The following is a 26870-nucleotide window of genomic DNA, read 5'->3' as shown; positions in this document are numbered from 1 at the left end:
GCCACAGCACAGACCACAGAAATCAACATGGCCTCCAATGGCATCAGAAATCACAGGCATCACCAAGGTCTCCTGTGGCAACCCTGATCACAAATATCAACATGGCCCTCAGCAGCAATATGGACTAAATATCAACATGGTCTCTGGTGGCAACACGGTCCCCTGTGGCAGGGCAGATCATGGCCATCAACATGACCTCCACCAAGAGCTCAGACCATTGACATCTGGTGTAATATCAACCACAAACATGAAAGTGGCCTCAGGCAGCAGCCCATTCCAGACATCTACTTGTCCTCTAGCAGTAGTACAGACCAAGAAAATCAGCATGGTCTCAAGAGGCAACATGGACCATGGATGCCAACATGACCTCTGATGGTAGCATGAACCATGGACATCAACATGGACTCTGGCAGGAATACAGACCACTAACATCAACATGGCCCCGCACAGTGGAAGTATGGACCACAGATACCCATATGGTCTCTGGTAGCATTAACAGCCTATGGCAGCAGCCCAGCCCACAGACCCCAGCATGGTCACAGCTATAGCACATGGACTTCATGCAACATTATGGCCTCTGGTGGCAACATGGACCATGGAGGATTTTTGAGAAGGTCCAGTCCAGAAATCAACCAATCTCTGTGCACATCCTGACATTGCTCAGAGCCAGGGTGATCCTGGGATCCTGGGGCTGGGCAGCATGTTCAGGGGTAGAGCCTGCATGAACTCCAGGCTGCTGCTCACCACTCTGCTGGCCCTACTTGACAAGGACATGCTCCCCTGTCCTATGCAGTTGCACGCCCACAGCTATGCCCCATGTCTCTAGTTCTGTCTCTCTTCACACGCTGCTCCATCCCATCATCCTTCCTGCCTCTCCACCGAACCTTTAGTCTTCAGAATGGCACTGCAAACTGCTGTCCAAACAGCTTTATACGCAAACACTTATTGCAATGAGTCACTGGTCTGGTTCAAGATCTCTGGTTTCTGCAGCACCATAACTACTGGACTATCACTGAGACTCATCTCAGATATCCTGCTGTCCCAGTCAGAGTGATCTTTCAGCTGGGCAGGGTGTCCAGGGGCAGGATCCGATGGCGCTCCAAGCCACTGCACATCTCTCTGCCCTTGGGTAGCTCAGGAACAAGCAGCTTCATGCTGTGGGTCAGGTCCCAAGAGGGGAACCAAGGCTCCACCCTACAAACTGCTCTGTGGTCCCTACCAGTGTCGGTGGCCACCACCATCTTGAATCAATCTTCAAATATTTTTAAAAAGATTCTGATAAGAAATTACAGATGCGCCAGGACACATTTACTGAAGATACGGCCATTCTCTCTGAGGCTCTTCTCTAAGTTTCTCACTGTAGGGCACGGCTGGACTTGGGCTCAGGTTTTGGCAGTGGTGGTGGTGGCAGCCGCTCCTCCATGGTGGCTGCAGGGGTGATGGGGAGGGTGGAAGGGACCACTGGCTGGGTCAAAGTGTCTCTCATCTGTGGGTTGTCAGCTGCGATCTGGTATGGGGGAGGGGAGGTTCTGGAGAGACTTGCCTGCCCACTGCAGGAGCCATAAACACCTCGGCCATCTTGGCTCCTATCATCTCATAAAATTTTCTCTTCATTCCTTAAATTCCTAGGCTTCAACACGTACGGCTTTTCTCACACACAGAATTCCTCACAGGCAGATGTCCCAATCCTGTAGGTGTCCACTGATGCTTAGTTAGGATGGATTTATTCTAAGTCTCATACGTTCTTGTATCTCTCAGTCTTCTGACTATCCTGCATTCTCTGTTGTCATGTCAGGACTAACGGTTGTACTAAGTTTTTCTAGGCTCTTTGCTGGGGGAGATTTGCCCTGTGGATTGCTCTAAGACCACCACCAACGGAGCCAACTTCAGTTTCGAGGGAAGTCCACATTCAGCTGACGAGAATGGGCCGTCAAGCTCTGTGGTGGACTAAGAGGAGAAAGTGGGAGACTGGGAAGGAAGGGGTGGGGCCAACGGGTGGCATGCGCTTAGACTGAGGAGTAGAAAGGGAGGATCATTTCCCAGCCACTCTGTGCATTTCTCAGATTTATTCTTTAATATTTATCCCTGAGTTTTAGATTTCAATAAACAATAAAAAATCCCAATACTCCTTACATTCTCATCCATGTGGCCTCTCGTGTGGCTTGAGAATGAATTTCCTCGCTGTGCGTTTGTAAGGCTTCTTGTCCGTATGTGAGCACTGATGTGCCCTGAGGGGGACTTAGAGGAAATCTAGCTCCACTCCACACATCCATAGGGCTTCTGGGCTGTTTGTATCCTCGGATGCCACAGAACTGCAACTTGCATGAAATACTTTGCACTTTGCAGTCACAGGATTCTTATTCAAATTCATTCTCCACCATGACTTTCCGTATAAAGTTCTCTCATTCATTCCATGCTCAGGGCTCCTCATCGGAGGTGTCCACTGTTGCTACTTGTGACTTGAAGTAGAAAGGAATCTTGCATTCTTTTCTTTCAAAATACCTGCTACGTGCTTGTGTTCCCTGATGTTAATCGAGCTTTGACTTTTGGAAGAAAGCTTTTCCACATTTTTTACATTCAAATTGCTCTTACCTGAGTGAGTACGCTGATGTCGGGTGAGGTATGGCTTGCGGGAGAAGGCTTTCCCACATTCTCCACATTCATAGGGCTTCTCACCTGTGTGAGTTCGTCCATGCACAATGAGTTGTGACTTATAGTAGAAATACTTTCCACATTCTGTACACACATACGGGCATGTATCTGTATGTATTACCTGGTGAAGAGTGAGATGTGACTTGCAATAGAAAACTTTCCCACAGTCTGGACACTCATAAGTCTTCTCGCCGATATGACTCCTCTGATGTAGAAAGAGCATGGCCTTCTGATAGAATGATTTCCCACACTCCATACATTCATAGAGCTTCTCACCTGGGTGAGACCTTTGATGCTCAGAGAGGCGTGACTTGGAGTAGAAGGATTTCTCGCATTCTCTACATTCAAAGGGCTTCTTCTCATCTGTGTGAACTGTCTGATGCCGAGTTAGGTGTGACTTATAGTGGAAAGACTTTCCACATTCCATGCACTTAAAAAGCTTCTCACCTGTATGAATCCGCTGATGCAGAGTAAGCTGTGCCCGAAAGTAGAAGGACTTCTGGCATTTTGTACACTCATAGGGCTTCTCATTTGTATGAGTTCTCTGATGCAAAGTACGGTGTGTTGATCGGTAGAAGGCTTTCCCACATTCTGCACATGCATAAGGCTTCTTGCCTGTGTGAATTTTCTGATGTTGAGTGAGGTATGACTTGAGGGAGAAGGTCTTCCCGCATCTTGTACACTCATAGGGCTTCTCACCTGTATGAATGATCTGATGTAGAGTAAGTTTTCTCTTAGTGCGGAAGGCTTTCCCACATTCTGAACACTCAAAAGGCTTCTTACCTGTGTGCATTTTCTGATGCTGAGTGAGATATGACTTGGGGGAGAAGGCCTTCCCACAGTCTGCGCATTCATTGGTCTTCTCACTTGTACGTATTCTCTGAGGACTAGTGAGCTCTGAGGTGCAGAAGAAGGCTTTTCTGCATTCTGTACATTCACAAAGCTTCCTGTGTGGGGGCGCTTTCTGACACACTGTAACATGTGAGTTCTGGAAGAATGTTTTCCTGCACTCCTCACACCCACAGCTTATCTCCCCTTTCTGAAGCCTCTGCCCTTCAGCAAGAGTCGACTTCCAATGGAGAGCTTTCGTACACACGTGAGATACTGGATCCCCAGTACACTGTGATCTCTGGCACACTCTCTTCTTACATGCTTCTGCTTCACGGGATTTTGACCCTTGATGGGTCTTCTGTTGCTCCTGTAGCTCGGCCTTGAAATAAAAGCATTTGTTATATTTCTTATACCTACAAGGAGGCCTTTTTTCTGGCTGATGCTCTTGAGGCTCCGTGAGGTATGATTTCCCACAGTCACATTTACATTTCTCACACTTATATGCATTTTGTCATTTATTGAGTTTACTTTTACAGCACAGAATCCCAAATATATTAATAGTGGTTAGATAACTTCACATGATCTATGTCTTGGGCTACATATACAAGTGTCACTGAGAAGAATTTCTAATGTTTACTGAATTTACTATCAAACACATCGAGTTAGCTTGGAATGATATTCCTGGTCAAATATCCTAAAGATCATTGTGCATTGGAGAAGATGTGCAGGATGCAAGAGAGGTTTGCCAACTGCATGAAAATTTTTGAGTTATTCTCCACCCTGCAATTTGAGAAGCCAAATATTGAGAAGCAGTACATTCTTACCTGAGTTAAGTGTCTGTGGGTGTGGGGAAGATAGGAGGACATACAGGTTTATGCATGTGTGTCTGCCTATGTGCAAGTGTACATGCACATGTGAGTGTGTCTGCCTATGTGCAAGTGTACATGCACATGTGAGTATGTCTGCCTATGTGCAAGTGTACATGCACATGTGTGTCTGCCTATGTGCAAGTGTACATGCACATGTGAGTATGTCTGCCTATGTGCAAGTGTACATGCACATGTGTGTCTGCAAGTGTACATACACATGTGAGTGTGTCTGCCTATGTGCAAGTGTGCATGCACATGTGAGTGTGTCTGCCTATGTGCAAGTGTGCATGCACATGTGTGTCTGCCTATGTGCAAGTGTACGTGCACACGTGTGTTTTTGTAGGTGGTGACCAGAGGCTGACATCAGATGCCTTTCCCAATTACTCTCCACCTTAATTTTGAGAAAGGCCTCTCATTAAGGTGGGCTTGCTGACTTGAAGAGGTAGGATGTCCAACAGGTCCTAGGCACCCTTCTTTCTCAGTCTCCCGAACCCTGGGGTAACAGCTGCCCGTTGCCTCTCAGCTTTTTACAAGAGTGCTGGAGAACGGACTTAGGTCTCAGGCTTCCAAGGCAGCTACGCCAACTGCGCCATCTTGCCAGCCTCACATCAAATTCTTATGGATGAGAGGTTCCCCTCTTTAGGGTCAGACTGACATTGTTAAGTGCCCAGATTTAATGTTTCACTTACAATCTTTTCACTTGATGCCTTGGTTTGGATAGTTCCAGTTTGCCACAAATGCACATTCTGGTGTTCCTGGCTGGTTACAGTCAGGGCAGTCCATATAGGAAGATCTGAAATTAGATAAAAATGTCCCTATCCATGAATCACATTCTAGTCTTTTTATGCAATTCTAAAATAAAGTGGGCTTTTTTTCCTCACAGAAGTTGTAAACTGACATTGACTAGTAATGAGTGTAAACATTTTAGTACTCCGTGGATTGTACAACAAATGGGGTTAGCACACACTGTAGGCTAGGCCACGTCTCTTCCTGCCGCATTTTCTTCTGATGAGGCACAGGAGCGAGCTGCTCACCTCTTTCTCTGCTGTAGTTTCAACAGTCATTTTCAGCTGCTGCGGCCTGGCTGCTCCACTTCTCTATGACATTATTTTATTATATGTATATATTACATTATTATATGTATTATTATACATATAATATCATCTGCAGCACACCCCTTTCACATGTGAAAGAGGCTCATTTTTTTTTTAAAGATTTATTTATTTATTATGTATAAGAAACACAGATCTCATTACAATTTGTACACATGTTGAATAATCAGATCTGGAATAATAGTCGGTTTCTCACCTTGACATTCTGAAAGACTCATTTTTAAGTAGTTATATGTAGGATGTAGGCATAGCCAAATGTTCTCACTCCTAAGTAGGAATATATGTTAGGGAAAAGCTTCCTACATATATGTGTTTAAAAGGTTTACTTCACAGTGGATAAAAGCAATAGAATATCCCATGGGTTTTATGAGGCAAAGCATCTTCCTCCAAAAGTAGAAGACACCTTCTCCCAAATTCTCTCCTTAATGCATATTCTACACATCTCCTTCACCTTCTAAAATAACAATGAACACCTTCATAAAAATCAAATAGAGAGCGGCGTGGTGGCACGCTTTAATCCAGATCGGAGGCAGAGCAGGGGATCTGTGAGTCGGGCAGCTGGGTACAAGTGAGTTCAGGAAAAGCAAAAGTACAAAGAAACCTTTCGAAAAAAAAAAAAATCAAATAGCTACCAGAAGTTTTCTCACACCAGTGCATTTTTCTGTGCATAGCTGACAATTTTGAATGACAGATCTGTACATACCAAGACAGGGTCTCACTTGGAGGCTCTAGCTGTCCTAGAACTTGCTATATAGACCAGACTGGCCACTTGCTTCTGCCTCCCAAGTGCTGGGATTAAAAGCATATACCACCACACCCTCAAATGCAAACTTTTAAAAATTTACTTACCACATATTAATTGTACAAGACACTCTCCCATTCTTCCTCTTAGCTAGTTCATTACTCTATTGAGTCCACCTAGTTTTACTTTCTTGACTTTAGTTCTATATTCAGTGCATGATACCAAATACATATTTTCTATTTCAACTGTAACTTATTTCACGTAACATGATAAGGTGCACTTCCATCCCCGTGTCTCTAAGACCATGACCTGATTCCTATTGATGGCTGAGTAACACACTTTTTGTGACAACCCTCCCTGAGTCTAATGATGAGCACACGGGGTGATACCATGCCGTGGTTATTGTGAGTAATTTCTCAGTAAACATGGGCCTACAGGTTTATGTATTCTGTCCTTACAGTAATTCCACCATGCATATAGACAGGCAAGGGAGACCTGCCACATATAGTAATTCTATATTTCATTTCCAAATAAAAAAGTTCCTGAATGAGCCAAGTGGTATTGGTGCATGCCTTTAATCCCAGCACTTGGGAGACAGAGGCAGGTGGATCTCTGTGAGTTTGAGGCCAGCCTGGTCTACAGAGTGAGTTCCAGGACAGCCAAGACTGTTACACAGAGAGACCCTGTCTCAAAAAACCAAAACAAAAAAAAAAAAAAAAAAAAAAAGTTCCTGAATATATTGTATGTAAGCCTTTAACTTTTAAAATTATTATTATTATTTGTGGTGGGGTGAATATAGGCATGAATATAATATATATGTGTGTGATTGGAAGTCAGAGGAGAAATTTCCAGTTAGTTCTTTTTTCTACCCCACTGAGCCAGGTTCTCCTTATTTCCTCTGTACTGCATACCCCAGGCTAGCTAGCCCATGAGCTTCTAGGAAATTCTGTCATAGGTTTTAGACAGGGTCTCACTATGTAGCTCTGGTTGGCCTGAAGCTTGCTATGTAGAGGAGGCTAGCCTCAAGCTCAGAGTGCTGAGATGGAAGCTGTGTGCTAGCCCACTCAGTTTAAACTTTATTTTAACCAGAAGGAAGAAAAAGAATGAACAAACCCTGTGTCATTGTTTATACTAAAGGAAATGCTTCGCTTTGCGCAGGAACAGAGAGTCTATCTGACCCAGGTTCTTTTTGGTTGTCTGTGTAGTCCATCCCTTCATGAACGGGGTACTGACACTAACTAATACAACCTGACACTTTGAGGCATGTCATTTATAAAAACATCGGCTCACAAATGTTCAGGGCATATGTATTTATATAATGAAATAGTCTAGGGCTGGAGAGATGGCTCAGAGGTTAAAAGCACTGGTTGTTCTTCCAGAGGTCCTGAGTTCAATTCCCAGCAACCACATGATGGTTTACAACCATCTGTAATAAAATCTGGTGCCCTCTTCTGGCCTGCAGGGATGCAGGCAGAACACTGTATGTATAATAAATAAATAAATATTTTTTAAAAAATGAAATAGTCTATAAGATTTCAAAATAAACAGACTTTCCTTAGGCTTCTCATATGCTTCAGCTATTATAAGAAAACCTAGTTTGATTTCTTTCACAATTAGTTTGCTTCAAATATCATTGTCTATCTGTAAAGTCTGTGTTTTCATTAGCGAGGTTTCTTCTAAAAGCAAACAAATGCACGTGTTTCTAAGGATTTAGTTTGCTTTTGTAAGCCTTGATTGGAAAGATGAGGTGACTTACATTAAGGGGTGCTGTTGAAGAACGGTTTGAATGTCTCCCTTCATCTTAGAGCATTCTGGCTTACCAAGTTAATATTGAACACTTTCTTCATCAGGAGTGAATTTAGATAAAAAGTCAATAGAAAAAGCTCAATATAGCCAATAACTGATGAGCTTTCTGCTTGCTGACCTTCCTTACTCAATGCGCATTCACTGACCTGGGAGGTTCCTGTCTGAGGCTTCTGCCACATTCCATGGTCCAAGTCCTTGCTCCAATTTGAAGATCAGCTCAGGTTTGTTCACACAGTGTCCTGTAAGTGTGAAGTAACAGACAAATGATGCCAGAGTGCTGGATCAGGTCTGCAAGACAACAAAGAGCTCTGATTCATGAATGGTGCTGTGATCAATGATTTAGAAGCCCTTGCTAGTGTTTACTCTCACTTTCTTTGTTGACTGGAATACTATCTTCAGGGTCATTACACTGCATGATAAATAACATGAAGTGATGATTTGAAGAAAACAGAAGCGATAATCAGAAAGCATAATAAAATTAGAGACAACACACTGGAAGAGGGAGAAAGAGTACATAGATCATAACACAAACACAACTTGTTGCGGCCATCCTCTTGAATGAGGAGGACTTCCTCCTGGGTGGGAGTGAGTGGAGGCATCAGAATTTGAAGCCTATTATGTAGCTCACACAAATAAAAGAACTCATTCAGGCACCCCAATTTTTCCAGTGCACCTCAGTATGGTCAGCTTCCTCTGATCATATACTAGGCACAGCAAACGGAAAGAATTCAGTCCCTTCTCGTCCCTGCAAAGCCTTACCACACTGCAGAAATTCTTGACTGGGCTTCAGGCTTCTGCCTGAGCCCCTGTGAAATACGAACACCTGAGTGGGATCTCCGCTGCTGGCTGAGCCGGACGCCAGGAAGTACCACAGTCGCTCCTCATGAAAGGCCCGGGGCAGAGTGCTAAGATGTATGAGGCCTATACACAGGCTCTTCTTGTGGAGTTGGAGGAGCGCAAGAGAGACTGCAGCAGTTGCCCAGCGACACAGCAGTAAGTTTTTAAGTTAACTTTATGAAACTAAAATCCAAGTTTTGTGAGAACTTTTAAGATATTTTCAAATAAATGACTGCAAACAAGTACTTTGATTAATAAAGGTAGCTTTCTAAAAGTCTAACTTTACATATATTTTGTTATCAACATTTTTCTTTAATTTAAAGAGCCAACATGGCGTACCCCTCCAAATGCAGTGTGTAGGAAACTGCTTTGAATATTCTCGATGAAAAGAGGTACAGCAAGGAGAGACATCATCACAACCAGACACTAGACAGCCAACAGCACTCATTTACTTCTCAGGGAGCACACCGCTCTTGTGTTTAGGGAAAGGAAGAGGGATAAAACATCTGTAGATTGTTTTAAAAAGTTGCTTACGGTCGTGTGGAGCACTTTGTGAAATGAAATGGTTTGAACATTACTATGGGTAGGTTCAAAATACAAAGTAGAACTTGTAACCTTTATTGTGATGAGCTTTTATATGATGTATGTGGTCATCTTCTCCCCTCCTTCCAGTGTAAGGAACATCTCTGATGCAGGGTGAGAATGCCTTTCAGGAATACATTTAAACATAAGGCCCGAGCCGCTATGGGAAGGCATGTGGCTAACACTGTTGCTAACACTACTTCCTCACTCTGAGCCAGAGTGCATCACTACAGTTATCAAGGCTCTGGTGAGACACAGTGCGGGCTTTTGACCATATAGCACACCACCTTCCACCAGACTGTGCGGTGGAACAATCTTTGTACAGCATAAATATGTATGACTCTCATTGATTAATAAAGAGCCTGCTGGCCTATAGCTGGGCAGAAAGAGATTACGTGGGCCAGAGTAGGAGGACCTGGGAAGAGGAATGGTGGAGTGTCAGGAGTTTCAAGACAGACACAGAGGAAGCAGGATGTGTAGAAAAGGAAGTAAGAAGCCATGAGCCACGTGGTAGAACTTAGATAAGAAATATGGGTTAATTTAAGTTGTAAGAGCTAGTTAGTAACAAGCCTAAGCTATTGACTGAGCATTTATAATTAATATTAATTCTCTATGTGGTTATTTCAGAGTCCCAGTGAAAAACTCTGCCTACAAGCCTAGGCTAAGTTGCCAAAAGTGAAAATCAGGAATCCGGTAAAAAATCTTGGTCATTTAAATACATTTCAGATTGCTTTTTTTTTTTTTTTTTTTTCTTCTTAGAGAAGTATTTATCATGACATTTTAAAACTATGTAATTTCAACAGTAGCAGGAGTTTGAAGGAGCTGGTCATATTCACAGTCAAAAGCAGAAAGAAGTAAATACATGCACATTCACCTGGTTGCCAGCTGTGCTCAGCTCAGATTTTCTAATCCTCTGCCAAGGGAATGGTGCTGCCCACATTTGACTGGGTCTTCCCACAACAACTAATCTAATTAAGACAATCTTCCTAAAAAAAAAAAAAAAGCCAGCCATTGGAGCCCCAGGGACCAGGTAGCTGCCCCTCCCCCCACCCCCTCGCTAAGAAAACAGCCCCCAGTGACACCAGAAACCACTGGAGTCATAAGCCCACCTTGCACTGGTAGGGAATAGCTGCTCCTTGAGACAGAGCCCACTAGTGCCCATTGGACTAAGAGCTGCTCCCTGAGACACAGAATCCATCAGCACCAATTGGACCAAGAGCCCCGATTAGACCGAGAATATCAATCAGACCAAGAGAGTCTCCCTCAGACACTGACACCACTTGCACAGAGTGGAGGAAGAGATGGGTAGATACCAGTGCAAAAATACAGTCAACAACGTAAAGACCAATATGGCACCATCAGAACCTAGTGGTTCTACATCAGCAAGACCTGAACATCCCGATGCAGAAGAAGCAGAAGAAATCAACCTTAAAAATGACTTCAAGAAGATGATAGAGGCCTTTAAAGAGGAAATGAAAAACACCCTTAAAGAAATCAAAGAAAAGACAATCATAAAAATGGAAGAAATCAATAAAGAAAACTGAGGAAAAGACAAACAAATAATTGGAAGAAATCAATAAATCCCTTAAAGAAAGCCAAGAAAAAGCAATTAAACAGGTGAAGGAAACGGTCCAAGATTTGAAGACTGAAATAGAGGCAATGAAGAAGACACAAACTGAGGGAATGCTGAAAATGGAAAATCTGAGTAAGTGAACAGGAACTACAGATGCAAGCATAACCAACAGAATGCAAGAGATGGAAGAGAGAATCTCTAGCATTGAAGATACAATAGAGGAAATAGATTCATCAGTCAAAGAAAACACTAAAGCCAAAAAGTCATAGCACAAAATGTCCAGGAAATCTGGGAAACCATGAAAAGACCAAACCTAAGAATAATAGGGATAGAAGAAGAAGAAGAAGAAGAAGAAGAAGAAGAAGAAGAAGAAGAAGAAGAAGAAGAAGAAGAAGGAGAAGAAGAAGAGAAAAGAGGAGGAGGAGGAGGAGGAGGAGGAAGACGACCAACTCAAAGGCACAGAAAATACTAAACAAAATCATAGAATAAAATGTTCCCAACCTAAAGAAGGAAATGCCTCTGAAGATCCAAGAAGTTTACAGAACACCAATAGTCTGGATCCCAAAAAAAGTTCCCTCACCACCTAATAATCAAACCACTAAACATACAGAATAAAGAAAAAATATTAAGAGCTGCAAAGGAAAAAGGCCAAGTAACATATAAAGACAGACCCATCAGAACAACACCTGACTTCTCAATAGAGACTTTGAAAGCCAGAAGGTCTTGGACAGACGTTATGCAGACATTAAGAAACCATGGATGCCAAATCCAAACTATTATATCCAGCAAAACTCTCAATCGCCATAGACAGAGTAAACAAAATATTCCATGCTAAAACCAGATTTAAACAATACCTGCTCACAAACCCAGCCCTACAGAAAGCACTAGAAGGGAAAATCCAACTTAAGGAAGTTAGATGTACCCACGAAAACTCAGGTAACACCAACAAATACCAAAGAAGAGAAACACACAAAACTACCACCAAAAAATAACAGGAATTAACAATCACTGGTCATTAATATCCATTAATATCAATGGTCTCAATTCACCTATAAAAAGACACAGGCTAACAGAATGGATACGAAAACAGGATCCATCCTTCTGCTGCATACAAGAAACACACCTCAACTTCAAAGACAGATACTACCTCAGAGTAAAAGACTGGGAAAAGACTTTCCAATCAAATGGACTTAAGATGCAAGCTGGTATAGCTATCCTAATATCTAATAAAATAGACTTCAAACTAAAATCAATCGAAAGAGATTGGGAAGGACATTACATACTTATCACAGGGAAAATCCACCAGGATGAAGTCTCGATTCTAAACATCTATGCCCCAAATACAAGGGTACTCACATTTGTAAAAGAAACAATACTAAAGCTTAAATTGCACATCAAACCCCACATACTAGAAGTGAGAGATTTCAACACCCCACTTTCACCACTGGATAGATCTGCCACACTGAAACTTAACAGAGAATTAAGGGACCTAACAGAAGTTATGACTCAAATGGACTTAATAGATAGCTACAGAACATTGCACCCTAACACAAAAGAATATACTTTCTTCTCAGCACCCCATGGAACCTTCTCTAAAATTGACCACATGCTTGGCCACAAAGCAAATCTCAACAGATACAAAAAAAAAAAAAAAAAAAAAAAAAAAAAAAAAAATTAGAATAACCTCCTGTATTCTATTGGACCACCATGGCTTAAAGTTAGATCTCAGCAACAACAAAAATTATAGAAAGCCTACAATCTCATGGAAACTGAATAATGCCCACCTGAAACACCATGGTATTTTATATTATTTGTGGCTATTGTAAAGGGTGATGTTTCTCTGATTTCATTCTCAGCCCATTTATCATTTATATATAGGAGGGCTAAAAGATAAATAATAAAGCAACCTCTGGAGGCATCACCATCCCTGACTTCAAGCTCTACTATAGAGCTATAGTAATGAAAACAGCTTGGTGCTTGCTTAAAAACTGAAATGTGGACCAATGGAATTGAATTGAAGACCCTGACATTAATCTGCACATGTATGAACACCTGATTTTTGACAAAGAAGCCAAAAGTGTACAATGGAAAAAAGAAAGCATCTTCAACAAATGGTACTGGCATAACTGGATGTCAACATGTAGAAGATTGCTAATAGATCCATGTCTGTCACCATGCACAAAATTCAAGTCCAAGTGGATCAAAGACCTCAACATAAATCCAGTTACACTGAACCTGATAGAAGAGAAAGTAGGAAGTACTCTTGAACGCACTGGCACAGGAGATCACTTCTAAATATAACACCAGCAGCACAGACACTGAGAGAAACAATCAATCAATGGGACCTCTTGAAACTGAGAAGCTTTTGTAGGGCAAAGGACATGGTCAATAAGATAAAACAGCAGCCTACAGAATGGGAAAAGATCTTCACCAACCCCACATTCGACAGAGGGCTGATCTCCAAAATATATAAAGAATTAAAAAAATTAGACATCAAAATACCTAACAATCCAATTAAAAAATGGGCTAAAGAGCTAAACAGAGAATTCTCAAAAGAAGAATCTCAAATGGCCAAAAGACATTTAAGGAAATGCTCAACATCTTTAGTCATCAGGGAAATGCAAATCAAAACAACTCTGAGATACCATCTTACACCTATCAGAATGGCTAAGATCAAAAACACTGAAGACAGCTTATGTTGGAGAGGATGTGGAGTAAGGGGAACTTTCCTCCACTGTTGGTAGGAGTGCAAACTTGTACAGCCACTCTGGAAATCAGTATGGAAGTTTTTCAGAAAATTGGGAATCAATCTTCTCAAGACCCAGCTATACCACTCTTGGGCATATACCCAAGGAATGCTTAATCATACCACAAGGACACATGCTCAACTATGTTCATAGCAGCATTATTCATAATAGCCAGAACCTGGAAACAACCTAGATGCCCCTCAACTGAAGAATGGATAAAGAAAATGTGGTACATACACAATGGAGTACTACTCAGCAGAGAAAAACAATGACAGCACGAGGTTTGCAGGCAAAAATGGATAAAACGAGAAAATAGCATCCTGAGTGAGGTAACCCAGACTCAGAGGACAAACATGGTATGTACTCACTCATAAGTGGATACTAGATGTAAAGCAAAGGATAACCAGACTGCAACCCACAGCTCCAGAGAGGCTAACTAGCAGGAAGGACCCTAGGAAGGATGCATGGATCACCCAGCAAAGGAGAAATAGATGAGATCTACATGAGCAACCTGGGGGTGAGGAGGGGTAATGGAGGGCAAGGGATGGGGGATGAGAACATAGGGGAATGGGAGGTTTGAGCTGGAACAGGGACAGAGTGGGAGAGCAAGGAAAGAGATGCCATGATAAATGAAGACATCATGGGAATAGGGAGAAACAGTGCTAGGGAAGTTCCCAGGAATCCACAAGGATGACCCCACCTTAGATTACTGGCAATAGTCGAGAGGGTGCCTGAAATGGCCTACTCCGGTGATCAGATTAGTGAATACCCTAAAACTGTCATTATAGAACCCTCATCCAGTGACTGATGGAAGCAGATGCAGAATCCACGGCTGGGCACCAGGCAGCTCCAGGAGTCCAGTTGATGAGAGAGAGGAGGGATTCTATGAGCAAGGGCCATGGAGATCATGATGGAAAAACACACAGAGATGACCAGCCAAACTAGTAGAAACGCATGAACTGTGGACCAATAGCTGAGGAGCCCCCATGGTGATGGACTAGACCCTCTGGACAGGTGAGACCAGTTTTTTAGCTTGAATTGTTTAGGGGGCCCCCAGATAGTGGGATTGGGATCTGTCCCTGGTGCATGAGCCAGCTTTTTGGAGCCTAGTGCCTATGATGAGACACTTTGTGCAGCCTTGATGCAGGGAGGAGAGGCTTGGACCTGCCTCAACTAAATGTACCAGGCTCTGCTGACTCCCCATGGGTCATGCCTTGGAGGAGGTGGGAATGGGCAGTGGGTTGCGGGGGAAGGCTGGGGGTAGGAGGGGGGAAGGCTGGGGGTAGGAGGAGGGAGGACAGGGGAATCTGTGGTTGGTACGTAAAATGAATAAAAAATCTCTTAATAAAAAACAAAAAACAAAAACAAAACAAAACTATGTAATTTCCTCCTATTTCTCTTGCCTTTGGCTTAATATAGATAAATTTATGGAACTGCTGCTGTAAATCTCTAGAATTCTGTGTGTTTCATAGCTCTTCAGTTGTACTTACATGTATTATGAATATGTAAATATGTTTTAGTTTCCCTAAATACAAGCACTCCCTGTTAGAAGTTGTTATTGGTTGTTTTTCACTCTTGGATTCTTTTGGGGGCTGCCACCCAGCTCCCAAATAAATACATAGAGTCTTATTCTTACTTATAATGCCTAGCCTTAGCTTGGCTTATTTCTAGCCAGTTTTTCTTAAATTAAACTTTTGCTTCTGGGCTTTTATCCTTATAGTATATACCTTTTTTTACTTCTTACTCCATGGCTTGCTATGTAGCTGGTGGCTGGTCCTTGGAATCTTCCTCCTTCTCTCCATCTTTTTCTCCTAGATTTCTTCTCGTATTTATTCTTCTGTCTGCTGACCCCACCTATCCTTTCTCTCGTCAGGCTATTGGATGTTCAGCACTTTATTAGACCAATCAGGTGTTTTAGACAGGCACAGTAACACAACTTCATGGAATTAAACAAATGCAACACATCTTTGCATCATTAAACAAATGTTCCACAGCATGAACAAATGTAACACATCTTAAAATAATATTCTACAACAAGAAGTCTGTTTGAATTATTGATAGGCATTTGGTTTGACTTTATATAAGAAGCTTATTAAATATATCTTGTGTGAGGGGGAGAATGAGTCAAAAGCTTTACAGAAGAACTCAAGTGATGAACAGAGGCTGGGGGGTCAAATTCAAAAAGATTCCGAAGTGACTGAGAAAACCAATGTCTGAGGCTGGGGAAATGATTCAGTGGGTTAAAGGGCCGTGCAAGCCTGAGGATCTGAGTTCAGACACACAGCACTAAGCAAAAAACAAAACAAAACCAAAAAAAACCCAACAACAAAGAACAGAACTGGAGACTTGGAACATGCATCTGTAATCCCAGTGCCCCTGTGGAGAGATAGGACATGGAGACAGAGACCCCCCCAGCAAGCTCACAGGCCACCTAGACTGACATATGCAGCCCCCAAACAACAAGAAACACCATTTCAAGATGGAGGACAAGGACCCAAATCTACAGTTAGCCTCCGACCTCCATGTATATACACATGGCATGTAATACGCCACCTGCTCCCAACTCCCTCTCATTGATTAGAAAGAAGGAAAAAAATGCCTTATGAATATTCTAGAAGAAAAAGGAAAAGACATTACAATATCAATTCAGTGAAAAACTCTTATATCATGGGATAGATGAGCACATCCAGGTCCAGGAAGCTCAAAGGAAGCCATAGATCTGACCAACAATGACTCTGTCACAGTACGGTGACTGTCAAAACTCCAAGACAACAGAACTCTAAATATTCCCAGGGGACAGTGCAGTGGCGCTGCTGCACATCAAAGAACCACTGGAGGATCAGCCAAGCCCTCAGGTGTTAGCACGTGGGCATCACAATGTTTTCCAAACTAGCCAGGAACACAGCGACCGAATTACAGACGTGGTATTCCTAATGAACACAGGTGCAAAAATTCTCAACACAACTAGAAAAACAACACATAAAGAGATTACAAATGGCCAAGTGTCGTGGCATGTTCCTTAATTCCCAGTATTTGGGAGAAGCAGGTGGATTTCTGTGTTTGAGGCCAGACTGGTCTACAGAGCAAGTTCCAGGACAGCCAGGGCTACACTGAGAAACTCTGTCACAAACAAACAAACAAACAAACAAACAAACAAACACCTTCAAAATCAACGACAACAAAAACAAAAGAAAAAAAGATTAATAAAAAGGATCATGTGTGATTCATCCCAGGGATCCTGATAACAGGCCCCCAGACCTCAGTACAACTGACTCTATGATCCCAGTACCATTCAAGCCATAAAATGCAGCACACACACAGCACCAGCCAAAACTAAAACAAAGGCCTACTCCATCAAGTCCGTAGTTCTGGGAAAGTCTCTAAATGCACCAACCTTGCTTGTTGGCTTCTGCAGTTCTGTTTCTGGCTAACTGCTTTGTTAACTGAAGTATATCAACCCAGAACATGGCTTTTGTGCTTAAAAGCTCACCTTGAGAAAGGCTTGGGGCTACACTGGGATCCTGAGCACCCAGTGTAGTTGTGAGCAGCTAATAAAGACTTTCTGTTGGTTTAAGCCCATGTCCAAGCAGCCTTATCTGGTGGCTACCGCACCATAGCACATGCACTATACGGAAATTCACAAGTTTAAATCATCACATTTACACACTGAACTATAAACAACCATATGAATGCCACAATAGCTGCATAAAGGGCAGTGGTGGCGCACACCTTTAATCCCAGCACCCGGGAGGCAGAGGCAGGCGGATCTCTGTGAGTTCAAGGCCAGCCTGGGCTACAGAGTGAGTCGGGACAGCCAGGGCTACACAGAGAAATCCTATCTAGGAAAACAAACAAACAACAATAATAATAATAACACCCCATCTTCACATAAAACCTCAATGTATTAATATGACTATTTCCACACAGATTATATACAACAAATGCATAGCCTACAGCATAAGGAATGGAGAAAGCATGAAATCATTTCCTCTAAGGTCCTGAACATGACAAAGATGTGCTCTTTCACCACTATTTTCCAGTCAGCATTGAGGTCTCTAACGAGACAAAGTGGGAGCTATGGAGATGGCTCAGTGGTTAAGGGCACTTGAGTCCATCTATGACTCCAGTTCCAGGGGGTCCAGTGCCCTCCTCTGGCCCTTCAAACACCAGGCATGCATGCAGGCAAAACATACACATAAAAAAATAAAAAATTAAAGTAGAAAGGAGAACACAAAGCCGGGCAGTGGTGGCGCACACCTTTAATCCCAACACTCTGGAGGCAGAGGCAGGCGGATCTCTGTGAGTTCGAGGCCAGCCTGGTCTACAGAGTGAGTTCCAGGAAAGGCACAAAGCTACACAGAGAAACCCTGTCTTGAAAAACAACAACAAAAAAGAAAGAAAGAAAGAAAGAAAGAAAGAAAGAAAGAAAGAAAGAAAGAAAGAAAGAAAGAAAGAAACAGAGAAAGAAAAGAGAAGAAAGAAAGGAGAACACAAAAAGTGTCCACATTTAGAGAGCAAATTATGTTACTTTAAGTAAAAATTAAGGCTCAAAAAAATGTGTGTAGTATGTATGCAATGACAAAGCAACTCAGGCTACAAAACACAATTGTAAAACACCGAAAGCCACGTCTTCTCTGTGCACAAAGAACAAAACTGCAGAGAAGCTCAGAGCTCAACCCCGTTCAGAGTGGCCCCTGAAAACACTGAACGTTTCTTCGCCTGCAGTGGAGGTGCATACCTTCACTCTCAGCACTTCAGAACAGAGGCAGGAGCATCTCTACGAGTTTGAAGCTAGCCTGGTGTATACAGTAAGTTCCAGGCCAGCCAGGGTTGCAAAGTAAGATTCTGTTTAAAAAAGAAAGGAAGAGCCGGGCGGTGGTGGCGCACGCCTTTAATCCCAGCACTCTGGAGGCAGAGGCAGGCGGATCTCTGTGAGTTCGAGGCCAGCCTGGACTACAGAGTGAGTTCCAGGAAAGGCGCAAAGCTACACAGAGAAACCTGTCTCAAAAACCAAAAAAAAAAAAAAAAAAAAAAAAAAAAAGCTTTTAAAAGTTCAGAACTGTTATACGTATCAACATGGAAACAGATCTAGACATCAAGGATGTCTTACTCTATAACGCTATTAAAAACACAACAAAATAAAAAAGAAACTGAAGACAAAAATGAAAAAAAGCTAAAGAAAAAAAAAAAAACCAAAAAAAAAACATGTGACAGCTCACATGTAAATTAAACACTAAACATGAAATTGTAAAAAAAAAAAAAAAAAAAAAAAAAAAAAAAAGAAAAAGAATAAGTCACTAAAACATATCTTAATTCAAGAATCTCAAAATAAAAAAGTCAAACAAATCTTAAGTTAGACAACAACAAAGACTAACTGTGAAAACAACCTTTTTCACGAACTTAAAGTCCTTACAACACCAGCCTTCAAAGTGCTGCACAAAGACAGGGACCACAAGGACGAGGTCCTGGTATAAAGAGGGCCATGTAAACAAATGGAACACAATGGACTGTCTAAATAGAGAACCTTGCAGAGTTAGCGTTATGCTTTGGACCTAAAATGTCCTCCAAAGACCGGGTGTTAAAGACTTGGTCTCCATTTTCTGGAGACGTTAGTGGAGAGAATCCATTGGTAGGAAACGATGTCATGGGGAACCACCCTAGGAGGGACGTCAGCTCCACTCTACTTCCTGGCTGCAGTGGAGCGAGCAGTTTTTGCAGCGTCATATGCTGCCCCAGTGTTCTTCCAAGCTCCTCGCCGTCTTTCAACTAGCCCAAAATCTACCACAGCACACCGGGACCCAAGGGAGGCTCTCGTGTCTCTTAGTGCAAAATGCAACCCCGAGTTCCTTTCTGAGAAATTTCTGGCCAGATAAGTTATGCTGTCCTCTCTCTCTAAAAAAAAGCACAAAAAAGGACAGTTGGAAAAGTTGAGTCCACCATGCAGTCAAATCCCCGCAGCCGTCCCTGGCGGGTCTCTCGCTGATGTCGGGGCCAAGAGGAAAGAAAGCTCAGCGATAGCCACTATCAGGCTGCCAAGGAAGCTAAAAGAGCCAAGCTGGCACAAGCCACACAAGAACAGCAGCCGAGCAAGCAAAAGAGCCCGAGCCTGTGAAAGGTCTTTGCTCCCCTAGTTAGTGGAAAATGCTAAATAGGGATTTTTAAATAATGATGCACCTATAACTCTAAAAAAAATCAACTAAAAATGAAACCACAAGCAAAAGCAAATCGTTCCTCCTTTTAAAATGCCTGTCTCCGGTGTTTTGTGAGTGCGATGGACCACTAATCATCACTGACTGATTTTCAAAAAGTCTTGAGAACTCACATTCACAAGGGAAGTTCTCATGTGTAAATTGTGCTAAGAAACGGAGGCATCCAGCAGCTAAGTAGAGAAAGGTAATGGATGCTTCATTGCCACCGAAGAAGTCAACTGAAAATGAAATGAATGAAAACCACGAAGTTCCTAGAATATATGGGCAGCATCAGCGTTTTAATACATGTGGAGAACGGGAACAGAAGCGAGAATCAACACTTGAGACATCAGTCTCCACACCATCTACAGAGAAAAGCAACAATTAGTAGAAGAAATCAACTTACAGAAGAAGAAAACACTGTCAAGCGACTCACTTAACAAGACATTAATTTCCATAACGTGTAAGGACACCGAACACCCCGACAACCCCAACAGTAGGCCTCCATGTTTGTAGTGAGTGGATGTTTCCCAGAAAAGTCAAAGACGTGAGTGAAATGTGCAGACACACATGTTCACGCACGCATGCACACAGATGCCTTTATGTTATCCAAACTCCAAGATAAAGGTCATTGCGAAGAAGTAGAGATTAAAAACAGTGTTTCTCTTGAGTATGGAGAAATGCATGTTGGGGATGGGGAAACGATGAGTGGTATTTGCTGGGATGTGTATGGATGTGATGAGTAACTTACGTTCTACAAAATGGCAAATATGATAAAAAAAAAACAATTAAACCCTTCAAAATATTTATCAGATAAATTTCAAATGTCCACAAGAGAAAGAAGTAATGCCCAAGCTGATAAACTTACTCTCATGTTCATTAGAAATGACATAAGTGCATTGTAAAACTGCTTTTCAAAAACATGCATGCTGTTACAATGTGTCTACCAAAATGTGTAATACAGAATTAGTATTAAAATTAGCAATGACTCCTACCTTACCAACTGAAAAAAGAAAGCAATTGTTTCTGAGCTTTCTAGAGGAGCCACTCACCCAGGGACACCAGGCTGCTGTAGGTCTCCAGCATCACGTCCTTGTAGAGGGTCCTCTGGGCCGCATCCAGGCCCTGCCACTCCTCCCAGGTGAAGTCCACGGCTACGTCCTCAAAGGACACCAGCTCCTGTAATGACACATTTCAACCCAAGTCTTCAGCTTTTGAAACAGGAGGTAGGGTTCATTCTGTTCTGTGTCTGGGTCTCATAGCAGGTGACATTTGATTTTGTTTCAAGGGAGAAAGAAAAATCAAACATCTGTTAATGTCAGGATTTCAGGAAACATTGTCAGAGTGTTCCAATGGAGGGCACACAGACAGCTCCACCTGTGATTCCCCAGATGAAGGCGCCCAGTCCTCCGCAATCTTCCAGTCGCCCAGGTGCCGAGGACCTCAGTTCATTGAATACAGAAAAACAAAGGCATCTGGGCACCGGCAAGTCTCCCTGGATCTGAGAACACAGGAACATGGAACTACTTCTGGGTAGTTAGAAGGAGAAAAACATAGAACTCTGTCCATTCACCGACAACACTTGAGAGCTCTCCTTCAGTGGCTTTTGACAGCTTGAATTCTAAGACTCTCACCAGATAGCGAATGCATTAAATAGCAGGACGCCTGCACTCTAAATTATAAAAACAGTTATAAAAAAAAAACAAATTACAAGTGCTGACAGGAAACGGGCATGCCAAAGGAATCCTTGTATTCTGTTCTTAATATGAAAGAAAATTAGTAAAACCATTTTATAAATTGACATTGCAGTTCTTTGAAAACTTAAAACAGAGAACTACCAAAGGACCCAGCAGTCACTACTCCTGGGATGGATCTGAAAGACCTGAAATCTGGATGTCAAAAAATGGTTTAATGGATGAGCATTAGAAGACCAAGGTCACTCTCAGCTACATAAACTGGAGAACATAAGAACCTGTCTCAAAAAACAAAAACAAGACTTTTAGCTGGGTGTGGTGGTCCGTGCCTTTTATTCCAGCACTGGGGAGGCAGAGGAAGAAGCAGGCAGATTTCTGTGAGTTTGAGGCTAGCCCACTCTGTGTGAGTACTATGCTCACCAAGACTACACAGGAGGCAGATGGCTTCCCACATGTGTTCACCGTGAAACGGTCAGTCATGGGAAATGGAAGTGCTTCTTAGATGGGGCACAGAAGGACATTCTTCCCAGCTGGAGGGAACCCAGCTGCCCCTCTTAGGGGCTCCATCCCCACCTCAGGCTGCTGCTGAAGTAACCAGGGGCTTTTCACTAGGCACCCAGGAGAGCAGAGGCAGGGCCACTTGGGCATTTAGTGTCAGGCCTTTCTGACACTTGGGGCCAGGAAGTGCAGAGTTTGGAATGGGAACAGACCACCCTGTGCGACTTCTAAGGGTCAACTCCATCCACAGGCTCGCTGATTCTGTGTCTGAGTCTAGACAAGAGAGGAAAGGCACAAACATGGTTTTCAGGGGGTCAAGTGAATCTTCTCGGGTTTACAGTCAGAATTTCATTCTTAAAAATACCATTGCTCCAGGACTCAGAAAATGACAAAATATTGTCCATTTGAATATATCATGATGAATAAAGAGCTGATCTGGCTGTGGAACGGAGAAGTTGATACAGGGATGCTTGCATGGAGGTTGGATTTTAGCTATTGGTTGCCAGAACTCGGAGGAACTGATGGGGTTCGTCAGGGTTCTGGGTGTGAAACCCTGCTCTCCGCACATTTGGAAGGCTCGGGAATAAAGAGAGGGCCTGTGGGAAAAAGTGAGGCAGGAGAGAGCAGGCCGTCTTGGTTCCATAGTCTCCATTCCAGGCGCTGGAGAACATCCTAGGAACGGAGACTGCTACAGGGTAGGCCTAACTCCTGACTTCCTTTTCTTCCTTCCTTGAGGTCCTCACTGGGTTCCAAGGCCTAAGCTCCACCTTCTCTGTCTCTCCTACCCCAAGCAGTTTGGTTTTTTGTTTTTGTTTCTTCAGAGAATTCTACCCAGGTGAAGCCACGGTCATGGGTTTTGGCACAGAAAAGAATTTCAGAATGAGCCAGCATGCAGCCTCAGTGGCAGACACTTACCTATCATGTGCCACACATGCATAAATGACTCGAAATGGCTAAGCGTCTAGTCAAGTTACCCAGTAAAAGAGGTGAGAATCAAGCCGGGCTGTAGTGGTGCAACGCCTTTAATCCCAGCACTTGGGAGGCAGAGGCAGGCAGATCTCTGTGAGTTCGAGCCACCATTTCCACTATAGAGCGAGATCCAGGACAGGCTCCAAAACTACAAAGAGAAACCCTGTCTCGAAAACAACAACAACAACAACAAATACCTTTGGTTTAGCAGTCTGGCAAAACCAATCTACAGAGGCCTACCCACTCCATGCTCTTTGGTTGCTATTGGTCCCTATTCTGCTCACCAGGCATAACACCATAGCGATGCTCCCCGCACCCATCCTGTGGGTCCCACCACCCCCGCGGCACCCCTGGACACCTATCCAGACGCAGCAACACGCAGGCGGGCGGCTGGGCAGGCCCCCATGGTATGCCCTGGCCAGGGGCACTTTACCACCGGGGGATCACTTAAGCTCACCGGAGCCGGGAGATAGAGCTTATAACACAAATGGATGGGGTTCCAGGGACCTGGGAGACAGATCGAGCCTGGCGTCCCAGGGACAGAGAGGAGATCATCCTGGCACCAGGTTGAACACTCCAAACCCTAGATATGGATAGAGTCTCGGGAATTGGACGGCGGGAGCCAGGGGGACAGGGATGAGAGGCTGGGCAGGGTCCAGACACGGGTTATCGCTTCCCTTCCGTCCAGCACCACGCACGCTCAGGGCCAGCGGAGAGTCCCCGCGCAGGGACCGGGACGCCCCAGGACGCCCGGGGTGCCCGCAGGACCCGGGCTGGGGACCACCTGCCGCAGACTCACCATTTCCAGATTCCGGACACCCCGAGTCCTCACTGTGGTTCTGAAGGGGTGTGTCACGCGGGGACACGTCCCAGGACTTGGGAGCGGGGACGGAACCGGGACAGGACCCAAGATGGCGACAGGTGGCTCAGGTGCGCTTAGACCCCGGGCTGCGCAAGGCTGGAAGCCCGCCCTGCCCTGGCCGGTGTGTTTGATTGGACATTCGTCACCACAGGCCCGGGGACCCGGCTTCCCGTCCCACCTTCTCAGACCCTAAGCAACAGTAAACATCACCAACCATAGGGGAATTTAAAAAGACTGCGAGTATTTTAAGGCAGGGCTTCCTGCAGAGAAACCAGACCCCACAGTGCATTACATTGAACCTTGTCGGAAGGTTATATTATCTAATATGTATTTATAAATGGAAATAGTATAGTGACTCCCCCAGGTTCCCCCCTCTCTGAGATAGGGTCATTCTATGTAGTCCTGCCTGTTCTGGAACTTACTATGTAAACCAGGCTGGCCACGAACTCACAGAGCCCCGCCTGCCTCTGCCTTCCTAGCGCTGGGATTAAGGGTGTACGCCACTGTTAATCCCACGGATTTGAATACACCTGATTTCCTGGAACAGGCAGTGCAGAACCATTTACAGTTAAGGTGACAGGTGGGGCAAAGCTCAATCCTTGAGAAACAGATTTGATCATAAACAGGAATGAACCTAATTTGTCTTTACTATAAAATGGCTTCCAAGCCTTAGATGGAGGTAAGCTGGTTGAGGATGTCTTTATTAAAAAGTCTTTATGATTCATAAAAATAGACATCCATATAGTATGAAATAAACATACTTTGAGATAAAGTTTAAGCACATACAACCTTGTTCTGTTATGCCCAGACCGTGGGGACCCCCAAAAGACTACCGTGGAGACCAAATACCACATGTAAAAGCCATTATTATCTTCAAGCTCTGAGCTTGGTCTCTGTCTGTCCTACGCAGTGGTGAGAACAGAGATCACAGAGTCCAGGCAGGGTGGGTTTTTTTTTTTAATTTTTATTTTTTATTATAGCAGAGGTTGGGGTGAGGGGATTTCCAGGGTTCAGGACCCGATTGGCTGACCTTTGTCTAGGGTACAGGGAATATTTGGAATGTCAGGTATTTCCCCTTAGATGCAGGCCCCACTGGCGGGTCAGCTTATGGCTTTTCCTGGGTCCAGGTGTTGCCTGCCAGAAGCCTGTCTGGGCCTCTAAGCCTGTCATGGCAGCTTATGGTCAAGCTGTTTGGGGCACCACTACAGTTCAATACTGTAAATGACCGAGTATTAAGTGTTTTAAGTCTTAATGATTCTTGGTAGATAGACTATAAGTGAAAACATTTCACTTTTTCTGATAATAAATGATGTGAATTTCCACCAGTTACACAAACTCTGTTATCAAAGGAGCTAACAGAATGTTAAAAAAGAAATGAGGAAGAGAGTATGTTCTGCCAGGCTCCTTACATTTCTGCACTTGCTGGTTTAACACCCGCCCCGCCCCCCCCAGTCTTGAGGTAGAACCTGTCAATGTCTGAAGCAAATATGTAAATAAAATAAATAGAACGTAAGTAGGGAATGAGGCTGGAACATGTTTAGTTAGCACCAGGACCTGTGAGTAATAATCATTTTTTATAATCTCTTGTCTTCTGGTTTCCTTTGGATGGGTGGACATAAGCAACTCCATCTTGCTGGTTTGAGAAAAGGTCTCATCATGAAGCCTATGCTGTAGCCTCAAACTTACAATCCTCCTGTTTCAGCTTCACAAGTGCTGGGATTACAAGCAAATGCACCATGCCAGTATGGCTTTATTTTGGTTCTGACACCCCCACCCCACAGCCCTGTTTCTGAGCAATATTCCTGAAGACATTGCTGACGGACCATCTTGTGGTTTGTTCTCCTCTGTCCAGGATGCCAGGGAAAGATTCATCCTGGTTGGGGAGGGGTAAGTGACAGACATCGAGGAATTAGTGCCAGTAAATCCCTTAGGCCAGTTTAAGCATATGAGATACAGTAGTGTCTCTTAGGGGCACTGGAGTCCATTCTGCTTGTCCTACTCTTACAAATGCTTTACAGAATTTAGTTATAAACTTCTACAGCAATTTAATTATAAGACTTTTCAAAATCACAATGGACAAGAGTAAGGTCATTTTGAAAATTAAGTAATTATATGCAGATATATATTATTTAATACCTATTGATCTTTACAAGGTTTATATAGATTATGAGGCTCTCTCTATACACAGTGCCAGCAACCATTAGCATTGACACAGAAGAACTACACAGAAGCAATTTAAATTGTGTGTGTGTGTGTGTGTGTGTGTGTGTGTGTGTGTGTGTGTGTGTGTGTTTAGGGAGCTTATCTACACAGTGGCTTTTTCAAAGGCCTTTAGTGTTAGTTATCCCGCCCCATCTTTCCGACACTGCTTTGCCCTCTCATGCTCCATCCGATGTAATCCTCCTGTTCCGCCATCTCCCTTTCTAACCCTGGATTCTATCTCCCTTTTCTTGAAAGAACCCTTCTCCCCCACGGCACCTTACTAGCCACTTAACGTCTATAGGTATTTCAAAGGAAACACACACTTATTTTTAAAAGCTAATGTATGAGAGAAAACATGCAGTGTTTATCTTTCTGGGTCTACGTTACCTCACTCAAGATGACTGTTTCCAGTTCCAACTGTGCATTTAATGATTTTTCTTAACAGCTGAATAATATTCTATTGTGTAAATGTACCACATTATCCATTCCAGCATCATTCCAGTGCACCATTTTCATTATCCATTCATCAGTAGATGGACATCTGGGCTGTGTCTAATATCTGGCTACTGGAGAATAGAGCAGCACCATTGTGCGTGGATAAGCATGTGTCTCTGTAATATAGAATCCTTTGAACCTATGCCCAGGAGTGGCAGCTAGAATGTGCAGTAGATGTATTTTCAGTTTTTGAGGACCCTTTACACTGACT

General features: G+C 43.4%; 1 protein-coding gene across 1 annotated transcript; it reads right to left on the bottom strand.

Moving 5' to 3' along the window:
• LOC114695292 (zinc finger protein 25-like) lies at window positions 1-23399 on the bottom strand. The gene is made up of 5 exons (XM_037208220.1): window positions 23385-23399; window positions 20992-21118; window positions 8159-8296; window positions 5042-5145; window positions 1-3862 (listed from the first exon to the last, which is right to left on the bottom strand). Exons 1-5 carry the CDS (start codon window positions 23397-23399, stop codon window positions 2450-2452), a joined length of 1797 nt encoding a protein of 598 aa, XP_037064115.1. The 3' UTR covers window positions 1-2449.
• Between the last annotated feature and the right edge of the window lie 3471 nt (window positions 23400-26870).

This window comes from Peromyscus leucopus, chromosome 7, assembly GCF_004664715.2.
Source record: "Peromyscus leucopus breed LL Stock chromosome 7, UCI_PerLeu_2.1, whole genome shotgun sequence".
Lineage (NCBI taxonomy): Eukaryota > Metazoa > Chordata > Mammalia > Rodentia > Cricetidae > Peromyscus > Peromyscus leucopus.
This window is presented reverse-complemented; position numbering and strand designations above follow the sequence as displayed.

What these genes read in the sequence shown, in the direction of transcription:
- LOC114695292 (XM_037208220.1), bottom strand. An exon ending in CAGCAGCCTGGTGTCCCTGG is followed by an intron (nt 8,297 to 20,991) that starts GTGAGTGGCTCC and finishes TCTTGCAGACCT; the next exon opens with GATCCAGCACTCTGGCATCA. An exon ending in CTCAGACAGGAACCTCCCAG is followed by an intron (nt 5,146 to 8,158) that starts GTCAGTGAATGC and finishes ATCTAATTTCAG; the next exon opens with ATCTTCCTATATGGACTGCC.